This window comes from Akebia trifoliata, chromosome 14 (assembly GCF_017979445.1).
Source record: "Akebia trifoliata isolate Shusen 1 chromosome 14, ASM1797944v1, whole genome shotgun sequence".
Lineage (NCBI taxonomy): Eukaryota > Viridiplantae > Streptophyta > Magnoliopsida > Ranunculales > Lardizabalaceae > Akebia > Akebia trifoliata.
The window spans coordinates 26,826,664-26,850,941 of record NC_141388.1 but is presented as its reverse complement, the minus strand read 5'-3'; the positions used below and the strand labels follow the sequence as shown (position 1 = coordinate 26,850,941).

Below are 24,278 nucleotides of genomic sequence, written 5' to 3'. Positions count from 1 at the left end.
GAAAAATCAATTTTTTTCATTATCATGCATATCATAAAAAAAAATAAAAAAATGAAAAAATGAAAAAAATGAAAAAATGTAACTTTTTTTTGACCAAGCCAAAAACCAGAGGCAATGTGCCTCATTTTGGAATAACAAACATATAAATAAAAAATAAAAATAAAAAAATTTTAGCCAAAACTTGTACTGGTCCGTATTTCAAGCACGGATGGGCATGAAATACACTCATCCGTACTTGAAATACGGATGGAAATATATATATATATATATATATATATATATATATATATATATATATATATATATATATATATATATATATCTATATATATATATATATATATATATATATATATATATATATATATATTACTCATTTTATTCCCGACGTCAGTCTTGACAACTTTTGTTACAAAGGTAATACACTTCGTTACAAGAGTGCTTTCCGTTTTTCAATTACATCTTCTTCTCCATTTGAATTATTTTTCTTCTTTGTATATGTGTTTTCAATCTTTTTTCGAAACCTCTTTTCCATCTAAAATCTTCTTCTTTTTTGTTACAACTCTATTATTTTTTTATTGATACTAAATTGATGTTACGTATTAGAGACATGTGTCACATATGAAAATATGTGTGATAACTCAATATGGCACGTCGATACACACACATACGTGAAAATTGGAAAAAATGACAACAAAATTTGTGTATTTAGAGCCAATGATTCTAAGATAACAAAATTCATGATCTACATCCCAATGAATTTTGTCTCTTGTTTCTTAATAAAACTTTCTTTAACAAAGAATTGCAACAAACCATGTAACACCATAAAAAATTATTACGTATATCGAGAAATTAAGTTACCTATATTGACCTGCTTTCATATTTAGTTTAGAATAAAAATATTATAAATTGTAACATTGTAGATCTAAAATGAAGATTTGTTAGAAAGAGAATTTGATAAATGAAATGTGTAATTCGGGGATTTCTATCATAATCATGTAAAGTAGATAAAATTCAAAATTTTATAAGAAGTTCTTTTGATCAAATGAACGTTATCATTGAGTTCAAAAACATCGAAAAACATAGTTTAGATTGTCAACGTACTTAAATCCAAGTTTAATATGATAAGTTACGAAAACATTAACTTTATTAAGAGAACTTAGGGCATAGAGATATTTTGGTCAATAGAGAAAAATCAATAAAAAATTTCAAAAATTTGAGATACACAGTTCGAATTGGTCTAATGTAACAGAGACATAATAAAAAAAAAAGAAAAATATTATTTAATTATTTTTTTATTATTAAATATTAAAATAAAATTTTATTATAAAAGTGAGTTTAATTATAATTATTTATATAAGAGAATAGATTTGAAGTTATTAAAATATTAAAAAAGTGAAGTGTAATTAATATAAATATAAATATTATTATATTATATAATATTATTAATTATAAATATGTTAGTAGATTAGATGCAAGGTGTATTTATTTTATATGTTATATCATTATATTATTATATATTATAATTTTACTTGATATTCATTTATTTTTCAAAAATAGAAATAAAGATGAGTGGGTTTTAATAGTGGATTTGTGTATGTTACCTTCGATCGAGATGTAAATGTGTTTTAGATGTGAATTAAAATTCGGCACTGAAGAATAAAATATCAACGATGTCGAGATCTACTTAGTTATTGGATTATTTTATCGAGTCACTGAGGGAATTAACCGAAAAAATTATTTTAATATCGTAGGAAAGTGTAAAATCCAACTGCGACTGTATGAAACTTATAATTTTAAATTCTTATTATAATTTTAAATAAAATATATTTTATTTTAATTTTAATAATTAGTTTCAAATTTATTATGATTTAAATTTAGAATTCATGCATAGAATTGTAGAATAATTTGTTTTATATCTTTTTTCTGATATTTTAATATTGTGAAATAAAAATAAATAAATTTGAGTGAGTGTAACCAGAAAATCCATTTGTTTAACAAATTGATTTTCATAATAACTTTCGTAAATTGTTCATTTTAAAAACTGTTAAGACACCCTATTTTGAAAGTGTATTTTCATTGAGTGATAATCTATAAAAAATAAAATATTTAAGTTTAAATTTGAAATCAATAATGAAAGTCTTTATTGTTTAGAATAGGGAATGAGATTCTCAGTTGTATATGCTTGTGTTGAAGAATTTTTAGGTTTAGATTATTTTAGAACACTATGTAATAGGGCATGGGATGTAATTAGGATGGTAACCATGGGACGGTGTACCTGCATATTTACTGTTTTATGATTTACTACTTTCAATATATGTTGTATGTTTATAATTCTAGAATACTTGAAAATGTTATCACACTTGCAAATTTGTTTTTATTTATTTCAAATGAATTTTGACAAATATATTTATTATTTTTATTATCTATTAGAAAGGTAATGAATTCCTATAAGATTAATCAGTAGTTATTTTAAAAAATAAACAGTTAATTTAGAATAATAGGGATTTGATATTCTCTCTAATAGTATGAGATACCACCTAAGAATACCATTGTACTTACTATTCGAAAAATTCATATATTATCTTTATTAGAAAATAACAAATTATATTATAAAGATGATTTATAGATGACTATGTTGATTGAGAATACATGCATACCATAGAGCTGTGATGAAGCTAACTTGTTAAATAAGTATTTACAGTCTATATAATCAAACAACTGATCTCTGTTAGGGATCAACGACCAATCTAAGTTAGAAAACATGGTCATAAGCATATTACAAAATGGATCATGATACATAGGAATCCAACCATATTCACACCCTTTCAGAGTAATTTGGTAATCATTATATTAGAATCAATTATAATTTTAGAATCAGTCATACTAGAAACAATTGTGATAGAAATATTTTTTGAAGAATGTTTATCAAGCCATTAAAATTAATTAATCCTTTATATCGAAAGCAACACCAAGCCCCTCATATTGAACATTTTAAGAACATTGTAAGGAGGGATAGTGAGATTGTGAAACCTTAATGACAAAACTTCTTTTCATTAATTAATCCTTTTTCGAAAATTGAAAATTAGATAGTTAGATCAATGTTGAGTTCATCACTTTTTATTTGAAAAAAATGGTGAATTCGACTGTAATTAAAAAAAAAACATTGAGTTCAAGAGTAAAAATTATGAACTTAACAGTAGAAAGGACTATTAAGAAAGAAAAAGTTTGCATGTCCTGTCAAGGTGACACACAAAATTTAGGGTGGTCGATCCGGTAAATCTCTCTAGTTTATATCGCCCTCCATTATAAAATATGGAGATCTAGGGCTGGGATACTATCACAATCGCTCTTGAAGGGTATTATTGGTTTGAGAGTTGAGACTGAAACCTTTCCTAGGGTAAACTGGTTTGAGTTTTTATGTTTTTCCTTCATTCTTTTTCTACAAAGACATGAGATGTTAAATTCATGAGTTGAGCCATTGATGGAAGCCATTCATCTTTCAATAGCAATCTTAATCTTAATCTTGACCGTAAACCCCAATTGCTTGACAATCTACAATGAAAAAAACATGAGGTCACAAGTTCGATCCCTTCCCTCTAAGGGTATGTCTATCCCCATCATTATTTTGCTAAATAGTTTCTTACTTTAATCCATATTTTCGATAATTATTTTGTTTATTATGTCTGATGAGTTTAATTTGCTATATTTGAAAACTTCAATTTCGTATAGTAAGGATTAGGGGTGTAGAGCAAATCGTGTTTGGGCTTAGGCTTGTCTATGGATCTTAAATGGACTGATTTTCAATTAGACCTAAGACTTAATCGCAGCTTGACTCGTTCACAGTTTGGCGTATTTCATCAATCTTCTTGGGATTTTATTGGAAAGATGATTACTTCTAATTTCTATAATGAATTTCAAACCCCAATTTTCTAGTTTTTAATTTCCGTTTAGTTTCTCTCAAATTTTTGAGATAAGGCTTTGGTCATCTTAGCATTTTATCTTTCTCCATAGGCTATTAATCTGCTCGATCGAGTATATTTCGGGCCTGCAAGTAATATCCATTTAACCTTCTACTATGGCCCATGAAATTCTATTTGGCGGTGCTGATTTAATTTTGTAGTAGACACATTAGATATTTGGACAATTAATTCCACAGCCAATTTGTTTTCTTATCGGAGGGACATAATCCTCATGCTGTTTGAAGAATTTTCATGCAAATAAATCTTGCATGATTAGTAAAATAAGGCGCATCTTTTTATTTTATGTAAGCTAAGGGTTATGCCCTTCTCTTGATGTACATTAATTGTTTTTAATGAAATCTTGCTTATTTAGTAAAAAAATGACATATAAAAAGAAAATAGAAAAAAAAATGAACGAGCTTTTTATAGTTGAAAAGATTGAAATGTCCTCCACTACACCAAAATGAATAATTAGGAACATTTTCAAGGGATGATTTTAAGAGTGCCTAATTAAGAACGGTTTATAACCATTCCTTACTCAAATAATCATGCCTAAACATTGCTAACAATATTTGACCTACCAAGTGTGCCTAAGTTTTATATGAGAACACACGATTTTCACCTTCTGTGGTTTTCTAGTACTCTTTGAATGGATTTAAAAGTAAAACCATCTCAAATCTCTTCAACTTTAGGGTTTCATAGCGAGAAGCTATCAACGCCAAGATTCTTCGGAAGTCTCTCGAACTTAGGGTTTTGTTTAATTTGATGTTGAGAAGCTATCGAAGCTCCAATCTTTAATCGCAAGCCTCAATCAGCAGGGGCGGAGTCAGGATTTTGCTCATGTGGGGGCAACTAAGAGTAGAAAAAAAATTGTGGGGACAATTAAGAGTGAAACAAATAGTTGTGGGGGCAACTAAGAGTGAAAATTTTTTTTTGTGAGGGCAATAGTGGCAAATTTCTTTGTCCGCCTTTAAAATCTGTCGCAATAGCACATTAATCCATAGAATTTGAAAACTCTTGTTGGGGCAGGTGCCCCCACTCAAAATCCGCTCTTGTCAATCATATCAGGTGAATTGTGTGTTTTTAACTTAAGATCATAGATCTAAGTTGAAATTCATTCTCGAATCGTTGTTGCAATGAGAACGATAATTGATTCATCTATCTCGTCTCTAGTTAGCTCAAGTAAGAGTTGAATCCTTTTCGATTTTTTTTTTTTTAAGCTTCCAGATCCATAATCTCATCTCTAGATATAACTCTCCATTGTTTTAAGCTTCGAATTACTTCCAGATCCATTGTTTTAGTTCGTTTGAATTTTTGCTGAGATCTCTAATTACTTGTTCTTGTTTTTCTCCCTTATAATTCGAGTTATGGCAAGTATTTCTTCCTTTGTAAGTGTTTAAATTGCACTTTTATACCCGTTTCCATCTATATTTAGTTCTTTTAGGCAGATTTTGATTTCATGAAGCTGTATGAGTTAGTTTAATCAAGATTTCTGATTTGGTTGTATAGATCTGATCTGATATGGATCTTACTTTCGTGTTTTTATTCTCATTTCTTTGATCTCAAAAGAATTCGATTCGTCTGTAAAATTTACTGTGAGTGTTCTTTTTTTTTAATCGCCTTTATTGTTGACTCAGTCTTTAATATATACACACATATTTAGAGACATTTAAAATTTTATTATTTTTGACTATTTCAGCCCAGTATGAAATTGGTTTTGCACATCGTGTTGATGTCGCATATGTGGCCTTGGCGAATTCAATAGAAACATTGAATAGTTCACTGAGAAGACGGTTCTCTATTAGGATCAATGATGAGTGTGAATGTAGCTTTAATTCTAATCTTTTAGAAGCTAAATTTTGTTCCATATGTGTTAAGTCATGCTTCAAAGATATTTTGGCCAACTTTGGGTAGATCACGTGGGATGTCCAACTTCCTAGTTTCCTGAAAAGAAATTGGTTTTGTAGTAAAAAAATGTGAAAATGGTACTTCATTTTTACTTGAAATGTTTTTCTTTCCTCTTTGTTTTTCATGTGTGGTGAATGTAGTTATAGAAATAGAGGCTTTGATCTTGATATAAATCATGGATTATTTTGTTTTATTCCTTTCGAATATGTCAGATTTTTTTGCTTCTTGCAATCATACTTCACCATTGTAGGCCTCCATTTTTAGGAAAAGTGAGGTGATTTTTGATTGATAGGATGCAAGGACCAGAAAATATTATAATTTTTTGATACTAAAGTTTTCTCAAATTTGTTTAGAGTATTTTTTGATCATGAGATTTTAAATGTGACATTTGAATCCAATGGTAACCAAACATATGATGTTCCACGTAGGGTGACTACATCATGTTCACCAACTACAATTAGCAAAGAAAAAGAAACCAAGAAAATGTTCACCTATTATAACTCTTAGACTTTAGACTGGCAGAAAAATAAAATTCAAATGGCGAAGATCTGAGCGTCAGTTTGAGTAAGTGGCAGACTATGTTTTCTAGGCAAGAGGTGTGTTGGAGGACAGAGAGGATCCCAACTATGGATCCACGGAGGTATGTGGTGTCAAGGGTCATGGCGATGTGGATGATTGTGTGAACGTTTGTTCAGAGTAGTAATTTGGGGCAATTGATGCAATTTTGGAAAGTTGGGCCTTCTCTGAATGGTGGGAGACCTCCACCAGATTTGGTGTCAGAGGTGGTGTTGGTGGTGGAGAGTAAAAGTATTAGAATAGATGTGAGTGTTACTGTAGGAGGAGGGGGGGGGGGGGGGTATTAGTTTTGTGGAGACATTGATGGTGGTGGTGATGTGGTGGTTGCTATGTGGATGCATTTTAGTTCCTTTGCTTAATCAAATAATCATGCCTAAACATTACTAACAATATTTGACTGAGCAAGTGTGACCGGTCAGGTTATACTCTTGATTCAATAAGAGACAACTTCTCATTACTCCATTTATTTCCAAATTGACAGCATGTTTGGCTTGTTGATGTACTAGTTTTGATGTGCATCCCCATTTTCTTATCGCAGATTGTTTGCAACTATCAAGCATCCCAAATGGTAAATGGTATTGCCCATTTTGCTTAAATGCCAATGCAAAGGCAGCTGGGAGAGTTTCTGGAGTTGATTCTATTGAACAAATATCCAAGCGATGCATTCGGATTGTCAAAACACGAGACCGAAGCTGGTGGATGCGTTTTATGCAGGTGGGCTTGCAGGAAGCTTGTTATTGGACATAATATTGTTACTTCATGGTAGAGGGTTTTGTTTGTTGTGCTGATTTCCATCCTTTGTCATTCTGGTTATGCTTGAGCTTATGCTTTGAATTTTGCTTGTAGGCACGATGATTTTAGCAAATCAGGATTTGGTTCACGCACAGTCATATGAGTTCTCGATACGCATAATTTTTAGTATACAAATTTGAACCCCCCCTTTTTTTTCTCTCCAGTGCAAGAAGGGATTTCATGTTGGCTGTTTGAAGGATCATGAAATGGCGGATCTGAAGGGGTGTGTGTGTGTGTGTGTCAATGATCTGTTATTTTATTCTCATTTAGAGTTTCATCTTACCTATATAATAATCTTACCTATATAAATATAACAGGAATTGCCAAAAGGGAAGTGGTTTTGTTGCACAGATTCAAGTAAAGTCCACATTGTTTTGCAGAAGTTACTTGGTCGTGGATAAGAAAAGCTTCCAGACTCTCTTTCAAATGTTATAAAGAAGAGGCACGAAGAAAAAATTTCAATATCGAGACTGATCTTGATATAAGATGGAGCCTTCTTAGGGGGAAAAGTTAAGTCTCTTGAAAGTAGACTCTTGCTTTCAAAGGCTGCAGCAATAATCCACGTAAGTAGTTATCAATGCATTGGTTCAATCAAATTCCTTTTTGTGAACTATTTTGAGGGTTTTTTTTTCATGTGCGTAATATAGTTTGAAAAAATATTTCAGTTTTTATTCTAAAGCTAGGATTTGTTGCAGATGAATGGTCGATGGAAGCCCAATTCACCTTCCATTTTCATTATAGTTATCTTGGATCTTGATCCTAAAGCTCAACTTGCTGGCAATCATGAACAAAAAATGAGATCACATGTTTGATCCCGTCTCCCACAATTTTTCAATTTGCTGAGGTATGTTTATCCCCATAATGACAATTTTTCTTGAAGTATTAAGATTATTCAATAACTGAAATAATATTTTCATTCATTAGAAAAATTCAATTTGTACAATGACTTACTTGATGCTGTTTTCTGGGATTACTTAGCAAACCTCCCTAGTTTATTTCTTCCATAAACCCGTTCAAGGCTTATTAATTGATTCTTATTCTACATATTTGACAAACCCATACTTTGTATGGATTCATAATCTAGGTTTGATATTGATCTGATATGAACTGGTTTATTTATGCTTGATAAGTTTATTTTGATGTGAACCAATATTTAGTACACTTTAAACCACATGGTAAGGATTAGGGATGCCGACGAATTTGGTTTCGGCCTTCAGTATGGGTCTTAAATGAATTGATTTGTAACCAATCTTAAAAGTTAATCTTAGGAAAATTTTGGCATCGGTTTTATCATTTCTTTTTATTCAAGATCTTTTGACCTTCCTTTGATTGCAAAAAATGCTTCATGGGGGAATAGTCTTGCTTTACCTGAAATCAGAATTGTATAACAGGAGTTTTCCACGTAGTTTTTCCTCTTGTATATTTAGCCAAAAATAAAAAGTAAAAAAATTTCCAGAGTTGGGCTCTCATTGTGTTGGCTGTAACCATGCCCAAATTTAGTTTATATTTATTCCAATAGCTAAGCTTAATGATGAAATTACAATGCTAATAATTTATATTGAAAGGAAGATTACATATTAATTTAACTGATCTTACAAATCCTCATTTGAAATTTATCTATAAGGAATAACATTAATGTATATGTATGTTTTAAATATATCTATGTCTGTCCAACTAAGTTGAACTGTATCCGATCGTGGTCTGATCAATTTGATAAATTATTGGCCTAATCGTTGGTCTAGTTTTTAAAACATTGTTTGGTCAACTCTTAAAAGAACTGACTGTTTGGAAAAGAGTTTTGAAGGTAACAAAGATTTTGGACAAGAGTCCCCCTAGTATGACGATCCCCAAGGTACTGTGTTCCTGGTGAACAAATCTAAAGGTTAGTTTTTAATTAAATATATTCAAGGAACGAGGAGGTGTTGAAAGAAAAGGGGAAGCTAATTACACAGTTAGGAAATTGAATGATTAGTAGTGTACCATAACTTAACAGAAGTTGGTTAACAAATTGTGTTATGAAGTTACTTCTCTCATACCATTAACAATTATTTGGTGGATTTCTGTTCATTTGAATGGTGAAATGAGATTGAAATTGGCAAAACCCTGGATATATTGGGTACGGCATAAATGATGATGATTTTAAACATTTGAAGGTAGATTGAATGCAACAAGTGGGGATGGGATGAAATATAAATGCCTAACTGGTGAGCACTTGGCTCAACTTGAGAGAGTCTAAGGTAATTTGTCACTTAGCTCGCAACCATTGGATTCCTAGCTCATGTGCGAATATTGACCTTTGACTGTAATCTCGGGAGTTCAAATGTTTTACTTTTGGTATCTCCGTGCTTCTGACTTCTCAACTTCTTTGGGAACTCCAAAATTTGTCAAACCAGATAAACCCGTTTATAGGTCATGCAATGAATGAATAAAGAAAATAAACTCAAATACTTCATATAGCATTCATATGATGCATGAGGAACCATAATTGAAACTATGCTAACGTTGTTAATAATATGCTCGAGCTTTAAATTATTGTTGCAGTGAATCCTTCTCGATCGAAATTAGCCTTTTTGGGAATTTTGAAGCATTCATCACTTTTGACCTTATTAGAGTCAATATTTTAAAGGGACTACAAGTAGAAATAAATTCGCTGCTCATCCAAGGTAGGAATTGGTTGATAGGGTTTGCCAATCCTTCTTGATGGAAAGACCATAAGAGTACCACTCCAATACATTCTAATTCACCTTTGCCTGAGTTATATGGTCCATATCCTCTAATAAATTATATAGGCCGAGTTCTTAGATTCATAGATACAATTCTTTTGGCTTAGATGATTCTCAATTGAGAAATCAACAAATCCATGTTCCTAGTTTTATGAATACTGGTTTTGCTTCAAAGGGCTCAAACCCGTTGATACACCAATTCTTCTTCACGCCCAACTTCCCAAGTTTTCCAACACTTCGTCAAACACACCTAGTTTGAATGACTCTTTCTAATAGAAACCAACAATGTCTTCTAAACAAGATAGGGTTTTTTTCTTGAGGTTTGAAGGAAAAAACCTCAATATGCTTGGTACTATATTGGGAAGGTGTGTCTTGGTTCTTTGCCTTTATTTTTGTTTCGATCTTGTATAATTAATTGCTAAAATGCAATATTTGTCCGATTTCTTTTCATTTAAATAAGAGTTAAATTGTTACACATTTTATTGATTAATTGCTATGGGATTTCAATTTTAAAAAGAAAAAGTTAGAAATTTAGAATATTTCTTTTCAACACACCCATTGTGATTGCAATCAAATAGAGCTGGTCAATTAAAAATGAAAAATCAGACATCTTGTCCTGTTTTCAATGTCTATTTAAAACATTTCACTTCTTAATTCTCTAATTATGGGATATATATAACATTGAAATTTACCAAGGGCACACGTTAAATTAAAGTGCATTAAATGCACTTTGAAAATAAGCACTCGAGGGTATTTTTGTTAAAAAAATATTTTGAGGGAAATTTGGGTAGGAAACTCAATTTTCTAGGTGTACTTAATGCACCTAAAAATGTGCCCTTAGGTCACGTGTTAACAAAACCCCTTGTATATTATGTGATATGATATATGTAATTTATAATGGAATATAAAAAAATTTTCTTTTTAATTTACAATTTTGAATTACATTTTCTACGCAATTTTATATGGGAGCTTCAATCTTGAATCCTTTTTTCTCACATGAACAATTGGAATGTGATGATAATTTGCATCTTAAATTTGAAAAAAAAAAGCTTTGAGCACGAAACTTGAGGTACACAAATGCACTCACTAACACTTCATGCTCCAAAAATCTTAACTCAGTAACTTATCTTCAAAAGATTAGGTTATCTTTCTTTTAATAGGTAATTAAAAAAACAAAATGAACACCTCTTTTTTCCTTCGACAAATTCAAAAGACATGATGACTATTTTGATGGAAGGTTTAGATTCCATGATCGAGAAAAGTTTTAAAAAAGGAAAATTTATAAATGCCCGTGTCTTAAAATCTTTTGTTTTTTATTTTTGTTCTCAATTTTATACAGGACGAACTTATAGAAGAGGGTTATGTGCAAAAAATTAGCCAAGGATGGTCTTGGCAAAATACAGCAAAAAACCCACTATGAGTGTTATTTGAGGTGAGTTTCTCAAATTCTCTTGAACTTCATTAATTTTTTTCTTTGTTAATAAATCAACTCTCTCAAAAAACAGGGCCTATCTATGTGAAAATTGGAAATTTTGACAGGAAAATTCAACGGGCTTGGCCCATGAATTTTAGTAATAGAATTTCGACAGCCCATGACTGTTGAAATTTTTTATGTTCCCCGATTCGACGGCTTAGAACCACCGAATTTCTCCCATCCTCCATTAATTTGATAGTTTCGGCCCGTTGAAAAACAAATTAATGGAGGATGAATATAGTGTCTAAGAATTTCTATTTGGACTATCAAGTACATTTTCGGAGAGGGTAATACAGTAGCAGATGCCTTGGCTACATATGCTTCACGTTCAAATGGTTCTAGATTTTTATTTTTTTAAATTTTATGGCTGAGTTGCCTTCAATTGTCGAAAAAGCTTATGTTTAGGTTGGACCTCCTTTGTTGCTAGTCGTTGGTACCCTACCTACATGTGTTCAGTGTGTATGAACCACCGGTTTAAAGTTGATAGACAGAAATACCCCTCACAAAGAATCAATATGGATTACTAGTACAACTAAATTTCAGGTTGGAGCCCCTCGGATGCTAGTCGTTCATACACACATGGCATGGAAGCCAATTCAACTTTCATTTTCTTTGTAGTTATAAGATGACCTTGTAAACCAATATTTTATTTCTTCCATAAATAAAATACAATACCTATTAATTATATATATTTGGCACACTCATGCTACATTTTATTGGGATTAGATTTTGATCCGATATGTTTTGAGTGATATATGCTTTGCAAGTTCACAATGATGTACTTTAAATTATGCCCTCAGGATTAGGGATCGTGTCCACATTTGGTATGGGTCTTAGGTTGACTCATTTTTAATCATGCTTAAAACAAAATCTTAGCCTAGCCTAACCTTGGGTTGACAATGGATCGGAGGAGCATCGATACTGAGTCAAAATACTAGAGCTATACAAACACAATTTTTTTTACTATATGATCCAGATCAGATCTTATCTGATCCAATACATAAATTTTAGAACCAAATGACAACCGAGTGGAGAGAGTAAGTTATCCGTCTGGGAATTAAATTTTTTTTTTAAAGAAAAGTAAATTTGGTTAGGACTTTTATCGAAATGGGTTGGGTTAATCCAAAACCAATCTGAAAAATTTTCGTATTTACAACGTTCGATCCGAAAAACCAACTTTAAATCTAAATCCTATTTTTGCACATCGGAATGGATGTGTATCGGGTAAAACCCAACCCATTGCCAGCTATAGCTTAAACAGAGTTGGGTCTATAATTGTGCTAGTCGCAACCAATCTTGAGTGTTGAACTTACACCCTTTAATTTTTATCAATATTAGAGATACACCTTTCAATTTTGTTCGATATTAGAGATATCCCTTATTATTGATTGATGTTAGCACTAAGTCCCCACTGGCCAAAAATCCAGGCTCCACACCTACTTGCAATACATATCTTCTTGCAATATAATATCCAATTCACTGGGAATATGAAGCAAGGTAACAAAAACAAGGATTGCTTAGAAGTCAACCTTTTCTTTTAAAGTTCTTAGATTTCACTTTTATTTCTGGTGTAACTCTGATCTTCAATTTTGATAAATAATTAAATTTTCTTTTTCTTAGAAAATATAAAATCTAGACTTAAACAGAGTTGAAAAAATGGGAAAACATTAAAAGAACATAAAACAAACTATTAAATTATTAAAGCAACATCATTTTCAAAGCTTTATCCTAAAAATTTGGGGCCATCTCAAAAAATCATGTTCCACCTTTCAATTCTATTTAAAGACATGTCTTTAGGGGGAAAAAGCCATGCCACTTGGCAATTCAAGCTTTAGTTCAATTGGTCTTTGTAATTTAACATCTCCTCTTTCACCTTGCAATTATTAGTATTCCACTTAAAAATCCAAGCGTTATATGAGTGCAAGATGGCACATGCACTTTAATACTAACTAAACCATGTGATTCCAGTGGTATTTTGCTAACTAGTATAGAAATCCAAAAACATAACAGGAGGCAATGATGACAAACAACAAATAACATTATTCATTTTGAGCCATAGTAATAGTAAGAAGGAAATAACCTCCCAAAACTTAACCTAGAATAGCCACACCACGGCACTAAACTAACTATAATGTTATTGAGCCTACAATTGCTTAACAAAATCGAATGTTAAAATAAGATCAGTAGCATACGAAAATATGACAGTTCTGGAAAAAAAAAAAATCACAGATAGAACCCAATTTCACTTTGGCCTTCCTCTCATTTTTTTTTAATAAACAAATATGGAAAGAGAAAAAGAAATACAACATAAGGTAAATTACATATGAAACCTGGTAAGGTTGTTACACCAGAGCCTTTAATTTCCTGGTACTTTGAATGAAAGAGTTATGTTGTAGAGATTCTTCACGCCTTTGAACAGGTATGGTCAGTGTTAGATTAGATTCTTTATCATCTAAAATAATAAGAATGTTGCCTCAAACAGATAAAAAAACATGTACTTGCAAAGAATATAATGTTCCGGCTCGCAAATAAAACCTCTCTATACACTTACTCAATGGCTAAACCCCCATTTAAAGTCACTGACTTTAGTCAATAACGACTATTTAATGACAATTAAAAATTGTCACAATGAACGACGAATTTTATCAATTGTTTTAATGTTACGTAGTGACATCAACAATGTGAGAATCGATGTCAATTTTAATGTTATTCCAGGACGACTCTTTCTTGAATGAGTTGTGATTTTCTGACGACCCCTCTAACAAAAGCCCTTCTAGACTCCCTGACATGGCATGATTTGAAAGCATAGATTTCCTCAGGATACACAACTATGCATCTCCTTAAATATGTGCAGTTGTGTATCCCTTGCGTTATAAATGAAATGATTCTCAATAAAATTCAAAATGAATTAACTGAAGCAACTAATTACCGTTCGTAGTAATTAAGTTGACAAAAATGAAAAGGAAGATAGGAGAAAATAGCCAAGCACATTTGTAATTATCTAAGAAATATGTTCCAAACTGTAATTGTGTCTTTACCGTATTATTTTGAATTATTCGAAGTTTGCAATTTTCTATGATCAAGATCCCCATAAAAGGGATTGCAATTCTAGTGATATCTTCACCATGGCATTAACCCTAATCAAGAGTTTATATAGAGCATTAAGAGACCACAACACAATTATATTTCAATATTGATTAAAAGGGACTACAAGACAAAATGGGAGAAAATGGTAAATATAAAAATAGAAGTTTAACCATCAACCAATCTTTTGAGCAAAATGAGATATTATAGAAAAAAATTGAAAAAAAAAAAAATTATAACATTCAACATTATCATTACATCCCATATTAAACCACATTTATGAATCTAATGGATTAACGAACTAGAGAGAGTCCTAAAATTTAATCTACCCACATCGGTTCCTATCTCGAGGAAGCTGATGCTGCTGCACATTCCTACAAAACATGTCCCTCCTAGACATCGTCTGAGTATTTCTTAGTGTAAACCTCCTCTAGTTGGCTAAAGATCAATGTTGATGGCGCGGCAAATTCAGTTCTAAGGACAGCCAGTTGTGCTGAGGCTGAGTGCTTTGCCCTCTTAAAAGAATTGGAAAATTTCAGCATTTCCTATGCTAACATTATCATCGAGATGGACTCAACACTTATGATTAAGGGTCTCCTTGGTATGATTGAATTGCCCTGGAAGCTTGATCATTGGGTTCATATGATCAGAAATCTATTGGCTTGTTGCAATTGAAAAATCCAACATATCTATCAAGAGGGAAATTCAGTAGTTGATGCACTAATGTAGCCATTATGAACCGTGCTTCCTCTTCTTTTAGTTCTGTTGAGTCTCCCCCATTGAAAGCCAGGACTTGTTCAATGGGTGATACTCTCCAACTTCCTCAATTTAGACTTGTAAATTAAGGGCTTTCCCTTTGTACTCTTTCTTTTTTATCAGTATACAACTTTCTTGCTTAGCACCAAAAAAAAAAAAAAAAAAAAAACTATAGAAACTAACCATAAACCTACCCAATAAAAAATAAATTTGGGGTCTTATAATTATTATTACCTAAAAAATGTACTTACGATGTAAAAACACATTTTTTTTAAGATGATTTTTTTTTAAATTATTTTAATTGTTGGAATTAGAAAACACGTTTTAAATGAGACTTTTTCAAAAAAAAAAAAAAACATAGATTTTTTGAAAGGGGAAGAAGAGAGGAACAATAAAGTTGGAGGGGTTTTATTTGAGAAGGAAGAGAGATGTAATATATAAAGTTGTAGGGCTATATTTGGAAAGTGGATAGTAAAGGAAATGTAATAAAGGTCGAAGGGCATCCTTGGAAAAGATGTGAAGATCGATGAACGAAAATAAAGTCAAAAAATTTCCTCAAGATTCAAAGGAAAATTAAACCCTTTTATAAGTCCTGCAATGAATGAATGAAGAAAATAAACTCAAACACTTCATAAAGCATTCATATGATGCAATCAGGGACCATAATTGAAACTATGCTAGCGTTGTTAATAATATGCTCGAGCTTTAAATTATTGATGCAGTGAATTTTAAATTGTGCTGAATTTATGATATATCTTTCGGTTGAGAAGAAATCTAATGGAGGACATTAATCTCTTTGTACTGGTCTTTGTTGCTCTACTCTCAAATTAGCCATTTTAGGAATTTTGAGACATTCATCACTTTTGACCTTATCAGAGTCAATATTTTACAGGGATGACAAGTATAAGTAAATATGGTGCTCATCCAAGGCAGGAGTTGGTTGGTAGGGTTTACCAATCCTTCCTGACCGAAAGACCATAAGATCGAGTACTACTCCAATACATTCTAATTCATCTTTGCCTGAGTTATATGGTCCATATCTTTTAATAAATTAAATAGACCAAGTTCTTAGCTTCATAAATACAATACTTTTGGCTTTGATGACTCTCTCATCGAGAAATCAACAAATCGATGTTCCTAGTTTTATGAATACTGATTTTGCTTCAAAGGGCTCAAAATCATTGATACACCAACTAGCTCAAGCTCTTTGATTTACCAATTCTTTTTCATTTGTTCTTGAGGTTTGAAGGAAAAAAAACCTCAATATGCTTGGTACTGTATTGGGAAGGTGCTTCTTGGTTCTTTGGCTTTATTTTTGTTTAGATCTTGTATTATTAATTGCTAAAATGCAGTGTTTGTCCGATTTTTTTTTTCATTTAAATATGAGTTAAATTGTTATGTATTTTTTTTAATTAATTGCTATGGCATTTAAGTTTTAAAGTGAAAAGATTAGAAATTTAGAACATTTTTTTTCAACACTTTCATTGTGAATACAATAAAAAAGAGCTGGTCAGTTAAAAACAAAAAATCAGACACCGTGTTCTGTTTTCAATGTCTATTTAAAACACTTTACTTCTTAATGCTACAACTATGATATATATATATATATAACATTGAAATTAACCATTGAGGTCATTTAGCTATGGAGACCCCACTTTGCATTCTCCTAATTTAGCCACTCATCACCTGCTTGTGGTTGGTTATCATATATATGAGTCTTGTTAATGTGTGCCCTTGGGCATACGTTAAACTAAAGTGCATTAAATACACCTTGAAAATAATCACTTGAGTGTAATTTTGGTAAAAAAAATATTTTGAGGGAATTTTTGGTAGGAAACGCAATTTTCTAAGTGTATTTAATGCACCTAAACATGTGCCCTTAGCGCATATGTTTACAAAACCCCTCATATATTATGGGACATGATATATGTAATTTATAATGGAATATAAAAGACTTTTTTTTTTTAATCTATAATTTTGAATTACATTTTTACGTAATTTTATATGGGAGCTTCAATCTTGAATCTTTTTTCTCACATGATCAATTGGAATGTGATTAAACTTTACATTGATATTTTATGAAGAAAATAACAAGATTTTGGATCATATGCACCAAGGGATAAGATTCTTTCTTTTAATGAGAGATCTATGTGGCAATATTTGAGATGTAAGACTTGGTTTCAACCCGTCCCTAGGTATACGATACAAACTCATAATAAAAAAGGAAACATATGAACTCACAATTTATATTAGGAAAGATTATAACTCCGCCATTGGGGATCGATATGTTGAATACAAATCTCTAAATTCATTGGATGCTAGTCATCCAGATCCTACTTGTATGCTACTTGTATGATCGTTCATAGAAAATGATAGTTTATATCGTCCTTGACTATAAAATATGTTGATTTTGATTTTATGCTACTATCACACTCGTTTTTCAAGCGTCTTGATTTGAGACTCAAATCATTTTTTAAAGGAAAAATTGAGTCTTAAAACGTCCAAGTTTTCTAGTGTGGAATTTTTGAGTAAATATTTTGGAATAGGTACCATGTGGTCATTTTCTCAAAATAAAATTATTATTTGAAAGATTTACTCAGGAGACTTAATTGCAAATTTTTATTACAAATACTCCCTTGGAATTCTAACAACTCCAAGAGAACCTACTTTATGAAGTTTGTTATCCACTAAACCTTACTTTATAAAGTTTGTTTCCCAACAAACCTTGCAGTGGAGACCCAAGTCATAAAAGGTGAATTGATGTAATTAATTTGTTGCTAAACATACCTTGGAGTGGATTGTAATCACATAAATTTGTGGCATCCAAAAACATGATCTGATGCCACAAGATTATAAATGTTTCGAATTTTTTTCTATTGAATATATGTATTTCCATGAAATCTAAAAGACTGTGGTATTGGATTACCAATTTAATCATCTTTATGGGCCAACGAACCTTAGTAAGATTTGAGATCTTATCAAGTTAGTCATGTTAACCTCATTCATAAAGTAAGGTTGGTTTCAATAACAAACTTGATAAAGTAAAGAAATTTTTATAATAAAATTGCAACAAATCAATTTACGGATAAATCTCTCTTATTATTTTTCCTTCCACCTAATCTTGTTGGGTATTGTGTCAACATCATTTGTTTTGGAATTTATAAAGGAATAATGCTGGAGTAGTGACCTCATAATTGATCTCAATTCACACTTTTTGCTGACATGGAGATGTATACGAAATCATAAATGCTTTTCATTGATATACAAGTGAAAAGCATTTATGGATTTGTGCGCACTACCACATCATCAGAAAAGTATAAATGAGGTCAATCTTAAAGTCACTCCAACACAACTAACTCTAATGAGATTCAAAATCCAGTTACGAATCACACCACTTACTGGTTTGCTTTTAGTCGATTCACAGCTCGATCTAATTAATTAGTAGAAACTAAAATGACAAATGCACTGCCTATGTTAGACACTGAGTTGGGTTGATTTTTAATTTGCATCTTGAAGAAAACAAATCTATGCTTATTTGTACACTGTCACGTCAGTTCAATGTTGAACGCAGGCATTGTAGCACGACTCAAGTAAAATATGGTATTAAATAGAAAAGACTAATGATAAAATGGCATGCAAAGCCGTACGTAGTCGTTATATGGATGACGTGGCAGGTACACGTAACCGTAGATCGTTTCCATGTGCATCTCGGAGAAAAAGATTTATGATTCCTTGCACTTTCCACATCAGCCACACAGTCGTCTTTGGTTTAGTGCGTCATTTTATCACAGAAGAGGGATCTATTTAGGTAGACCTTTTCTAACTAAAGTTAGGTCACGCACTCCATTTTTTTACCACGTGGCATTTTTATTTTTGAGGACTACTGACCGTATGGATATATGTGTTTGATAATTTGTAAGCTATAATCATTAGATGACACGTGAAATAGAAGGGGGTGTCACCTGACCTGACCTGACCTTGATTAGGAACGAGATGACACCATAACTACATCAGTTTATTTCCAAACAACAGAAGAGAAGAAACGATGATTAACATTACATCAAACAGTTACCAGCAGCAACATGCAGTTTATTTTCAAACAACAGAAGCAAGGCAACGATGATTAACATTACATCAAACGCTACTTATTCTTCTTAGTAGAAATTAAAGTCTGCCGTACATACATACAACAACAGAAGTAACGATGATTGCATCATCAAACAGTTGCATGAGGCAGCCCCCCTTAATTAGTCTTCAAGTTGAGCCTTGTTGCTACATTGTTTATAACAAAAGTCATTGACATCAATGCAATGACACTGAGGTGGGATTGATCCGGTGCACAGACACGATTTGTAGGATGAATGACACGATGTAGCAATGCCAGAACAACGGCATTGAGGAGGGTAAGATCTTGTACATATGCAGGAGTCACAGCAGGGGCGGAGCCAGGATTTTCCTGTAGTGGGGGCAAACTATGGTTAGTTGTTTAGTGAAGATGAATGGTTTTAAGGAAAAATTAAGAGATTTTTAGTTAGAAGTTGAAGAAAATGATATTTAGATCATTTCCAATTAACATTTGAGAAGTCCCGGTCAAGGACAATGTCATCAACAAAAAATAGAAGAGGTGAGGGAGTGAGGACAACTGGGACATGTAATTAGTTGAAAAATATAGGGCTGTCTCAAAATTCTGTGGGGGCAAAAATTGGAAGGAGGTGAGGGTGTAAGGGAAAATGGGGAGAGACGTGAGGGAGTGGGGACAAATGGGACATGTAATTAGTTGAAAATATAGGGGTGTCAAGTTTTGTGGGGGCAAAAATGGGAAGGAGGTGAGGGTGTGGGGGCAAATGGGAGAGAGGTGAGGGAGTGGGGACAAATGGGGCATGTAATTAGTTGAAAATATAGGGGTGTCTCAAAGTTTTGTGGGGGCAATTGCCCCCACCAGCTCCTTACTAGCTCCGCCCCTGAGTCACAGCATGGTGATGGTTCCGAAGACCCCCAAATTGCATATATGCCCACAACGCGTGTACACAGAGATGAACAAACATATATTAATTAGTTTTGTTTTGCAAATTAATTAAGAGAACTATAAGACCTAATATTAAGTACTTAACAACAATATACCATCATTAGACGTTTCAGTGGTCATGATGGAGTTAAGAAATGGCAAAAGGTTAGGCCTAGCTTCCACAGTAGTACCGACACCAGCTATCATCATCGCAACCAACACCACTATTACGAACGATGCCTTCATCTCCATTTCTCTCTCTTTCTCTCAAACACACAAGTTGATTACAGTTTCGTGGCATTTTATAGACCCACATCCAAAGAGGATAAGGATAAGGTTCAATACTCTCCTCATTTTTTTACGTGGTGATCTAAAGATTTATCTGTATTGTTCAATTATTGCTCTAGTTTTTAAGATAGAATAGTGATAATCTGACTACCCCCACGTTGACTGAGTACGTCAGATCATCATGACTCTTTAAGATATTGGTAAATTATCGGTTCAGTCTTTTTTTTTTTAGTAATGCTGGGGTTACACTATTGGGAAAAAATACTGTAAACAATATATTTATGGATCTAGGATTTGATCTTGAACAAAACAGAATAATCGAATCGAACAAACAATAATTGTAAAATACCCGGATTCGCTTTTCCGATTATCCGTGGAGAATACGTTGATCTTGATCTACAAAGAATAGGTGTACTAGCCCAACTCTGCCTACACTTTTGGTGATGGGAACCTCTATCTCAATAATAGAATAATTTGTGTGTAGAGAGGGGGGGGGGGGACAACCACCTATTTATAAAGAAAGATACTAGATTTTCTACTCATCGTAGAATTCTAATATTAGGTAAACACCACTTAAGTTTTGATATGATGTTCACTAACCCATCATATTTGATGCTGGTAACCAATGCTAGACCACTAGCATGATTTCTAATTTTATCCTTAATGTTTTGAACAAATTACAATCCAGTATTTATATAAAATTTGAATATGTGAAAAGGCCACAAAATAATTTTAATTACGAAAATAATAATAATAATAATAATTCCAACAATCTCCCACTTGGCCTTCACATATACCTTTTGTTTAAAACGACTCTCTGGATTGTTACCTTTTGAATAATCGAGTGCACTCTTTAAAAAAAATAATTGTTCAAAACAATTCAGATAATCTTTAACTGTCACCTTCATTCAAAAATACCACTAATGATGGATCATTGATATAACAAAGTGCTCATTTGTCGGCCTTAAGACAGTTCTATGATCTCAAAACTAGTACCATCAATGAATTTCAGGAGTTTACCTTTACGTGAACTTTCTTTGTGGTATTAGGGTAATGTACACTCCTCAATATAGTCTGTATGTACATTCCCTAGGTGACCAACTTCATACTCATCGTATGTCATTCTGATATCTTACTAGCAACCAGTTATGTGATATTCCATCACCTTTCTATCCAGAATGAAGACTTCATCAACGTGATGCCAAATCACGTCTAGTCCAATCATTTCTTTAACACTTTACGAGCACATTTACTCACAGACAAACATAACATGTGTACACAATAATACATAAATAATGACTAGTCATAATCAATTTCTTTAAGCAGCAATAAATAGTCTATCAAGAGTATAAATAAATTAAAACAAGCATAAAATAACTTAACACTTAAATAACATGATCAAATGACATGATAACTCCCATAAGAGTTACATGTTCCTTGAAAATCTTTAGCGGGAGTCTTTTTGTGAGAGGGTCAGCTATCATATTGCTAGAATCTATCTTGACAATCTCGATCAATCCTTCACGAACCTTTTCACATACTAAAAGGTATTTTATTTCGATATGCTTGTTTCCTCTAGTTACTCTTTCATTATTTGTAAAATCAGTAACAACCTTATTATCACATAAGAGATGAGCATCATTGCTTACTAGCAATATATCATCAACATAAATCACAAGAATAATGAATCGACTCCCACTCATCTTGCGATATATGCATTTGTCGACGACATTTTCTTTAAATCCATATCTGATCACTACTTGATCAAATTTCAAGTACCACTGTTTTGTAGCTTGTTTTAACCTATAAATTGATCTTTTCAACTTGTAGACAAGATGTTCTCTTTTATCAACTTTAAAGCCATCAGGTTGTGCCATGTAAATCTCCTCATCCAGTTCACCATTCAAAAAAAATAGTTTTACATCCATCTGATGTAAATCTAAATCATAGTGTGCCAATATCGCCAAGATGATCATCAATGAATCTTTAAAAGAAATTGGAGAATAAGTCTCACTGAAATCAATACCTGACTTTTGCTTGAAACCTCTGCTACAAGTCTTGCTTTGAACTTCTCAACCTTACCATCTGAATCCCTTTTAGTTTTAAAAATCCATTTGTATTCTATTATCTTACGACATTTTGGAAACGTCGTTAGTTCTCATACTTCATTATTTTCCATAAATCTCAGTTCTTCTTTCATTGCTTCCTTCTAGAATTGAGATTTATTTGAGTCCATTACTTTTTTGAATGTAGAAGAATCATCTACATCTCCTTTGATAGTATCTCATTCCTGAAAGTACACCTCATAATCATCTATAATAGCGGGTAGATCTCCTAATGGAAATGATTGGTTGTAGAACTGGAACCACCACCACTTGAGGATTGGGTTCTGGTTTGATTACTACATTTTCTACAACGATTATACGGATAGGTGAAGCCACCAAATAAGGTAAAAGTTGTAGAATAAAATATATTGGTGGATCATTATGTTTCTCTTCAAATATAACTTTCTTTCGCTTTTCACTCCCACTATTTTGACCATATTCAAGAAACCTAGCAAATCGATACCCTAATAACTTCAAACTTTCGTTGCTTAATCATCTTATCTTTAAGGCAATTCACACAAACATCAAAAATCTAAAAATCTAGAGGACCTAGAATTCTTTCTTAAAATTAAGGATTCTAGTTTTTATTAGAAATGTGATCTAATTTTAAAAATCATAACATAGAAGAGTTTTCTGACAAACTAGGACGTTTAAACCCCGACACATGCAAATCAACAGATAAACATAATAGAGAATAAGCAAACAAACTATCCAAAGATAACTGATAAAGATCATCTAATAAAAATATGTCCAATAGTGTCATTATGATAAAAAACGTGCATCCTATTATCGCGAAAAATAAAGAAAAACATAACCAACAATGTCCAATTTAAAAATGGAAATAATGTTCCGTCTAAAAGACGAGATGTAGAAAATCTCCTCTAAAATCAAGGAATGTCCTATATCGAGACTGAGATGATAAGTTCCAACAACTTCAACCTGCAATGCCTCTACATTCCTAAGAAAAAATCTATCCTCTAGTTTGGGGTTTCTCTTGCTATCGAACCCCTTCTGGATTCTTTTGCAACCAGTTCTTATACGCAAAGCAATCTCTCTTCATGTGTCCCTTCTTCTTGCAGAACCAGCAATCTTCATTATCTATTTTCCCAATATCTATCTTTTCATTGATTATTTTCTGATTCTTGAAACCTTTGAACTCTTTTCCTTGTTTGAAATTCTTGTTGTCGCCTTTCTTGAAATCTTTATTGCTATTTAGGTGCACTGCCAAGTGTGCTGACTCAACCTTCGAACCTCTCAATCTTATTTCCTCAGTGACACAAAGGGAAATCAACTGATTCAGATCCCATTTAGTTTCTTGTGCACTGTAATTAACTTTAAAAGTATCAAAAGAATTAGGCAAAGATAAAACTGCCATGTGCACCAGAAGGTCATCTTCAAAAATAATCCCCTACTCTCGGAGACCAATTACAAGTTTGGACATCTTAAGTATGTGTTCCCGTACATTTCCATTACTATCATATTTCAAATTCATCAACTGACCCAAATATTCATATTGAACAAATCTCTTTGTTCCCACAAATTATTTCTTGATGATCTGTAACAGTTCTTTAGCTGTATCTATGGTTTGAATACCACCTCGAAGAG

At 32.3% G+C, this 24,278-nt stretch overlaps 1 protein-coding gene across 8 annotated transcripts; it reads left to right on the top strand.

Moving 5' to 3' along the window:
- Positions 1-3,259: 3,259 nt before the first annotated feature.
- LOC147386637 (uncharacterized) lies at positions 3,260-12,133 on the top strand. 8 transcript variants are annotated; one of them, XM_086423841.1, is made up of 6 exons: positions 3,263-3,605; positions 6,985-7,160; positions 7,403-7,461; positions 7,619-7,801; positions 7,934-8,082; positions 11,301-12,133. In XM_086423841.1, exons 1-4 carry the CDS (start codon positions 3,485-3,487, stop codon positions 7,671-7,673), a joined length of 411 nt encoding a protein of 136 aa, XP_086279967.1. In that variant the 5' UTR covers positions 3,263-3,484; the 3' UTR covers positions 7,674-7,801; positions 7,934-8,082; positions 11,301-12,133. The 8 variants fall into 8 exon arrangements, 4 of the variants coding, with proteins under 4 accessions (XP_086279968.1, XP_086279967.1, XP_086279966.1 ...); XM_086423840.1 differs by having other exon boundaries at positions 7,556-7,801; XR_015172120.1 differs by having other exon boundaries at positions 3,266-3,605; positions 7,293-7,461.
- Positions 12,134-24,278: the final 12,145 nt, after the last annotated feature.

Bases quoted from the DNA above. Each gene is read 5' to 3' on its own strand.
- LOC147386637 (XM_086423840.1), top strand. From the start codon at position 3,485: ATGGAAGCCATTCATCTTTCAATAGCAATCTTAATCTTAATCTTGACC. The intron at 7,161-7,402 runs GTGGGCTTGCAG...TTTTCTCTCCAG, and splicing joins GGTGGATGCGTTTTATGCAG to TGCAAGAAGGGATTTCATGT. The intron at 7,462-7,555 runs GTGTGTGTGTGT...TAAATATAACAG, and splicing joins GAAATGGCGGATCTGAAGGG to GAATTGCCAAAAGGGAAGTG.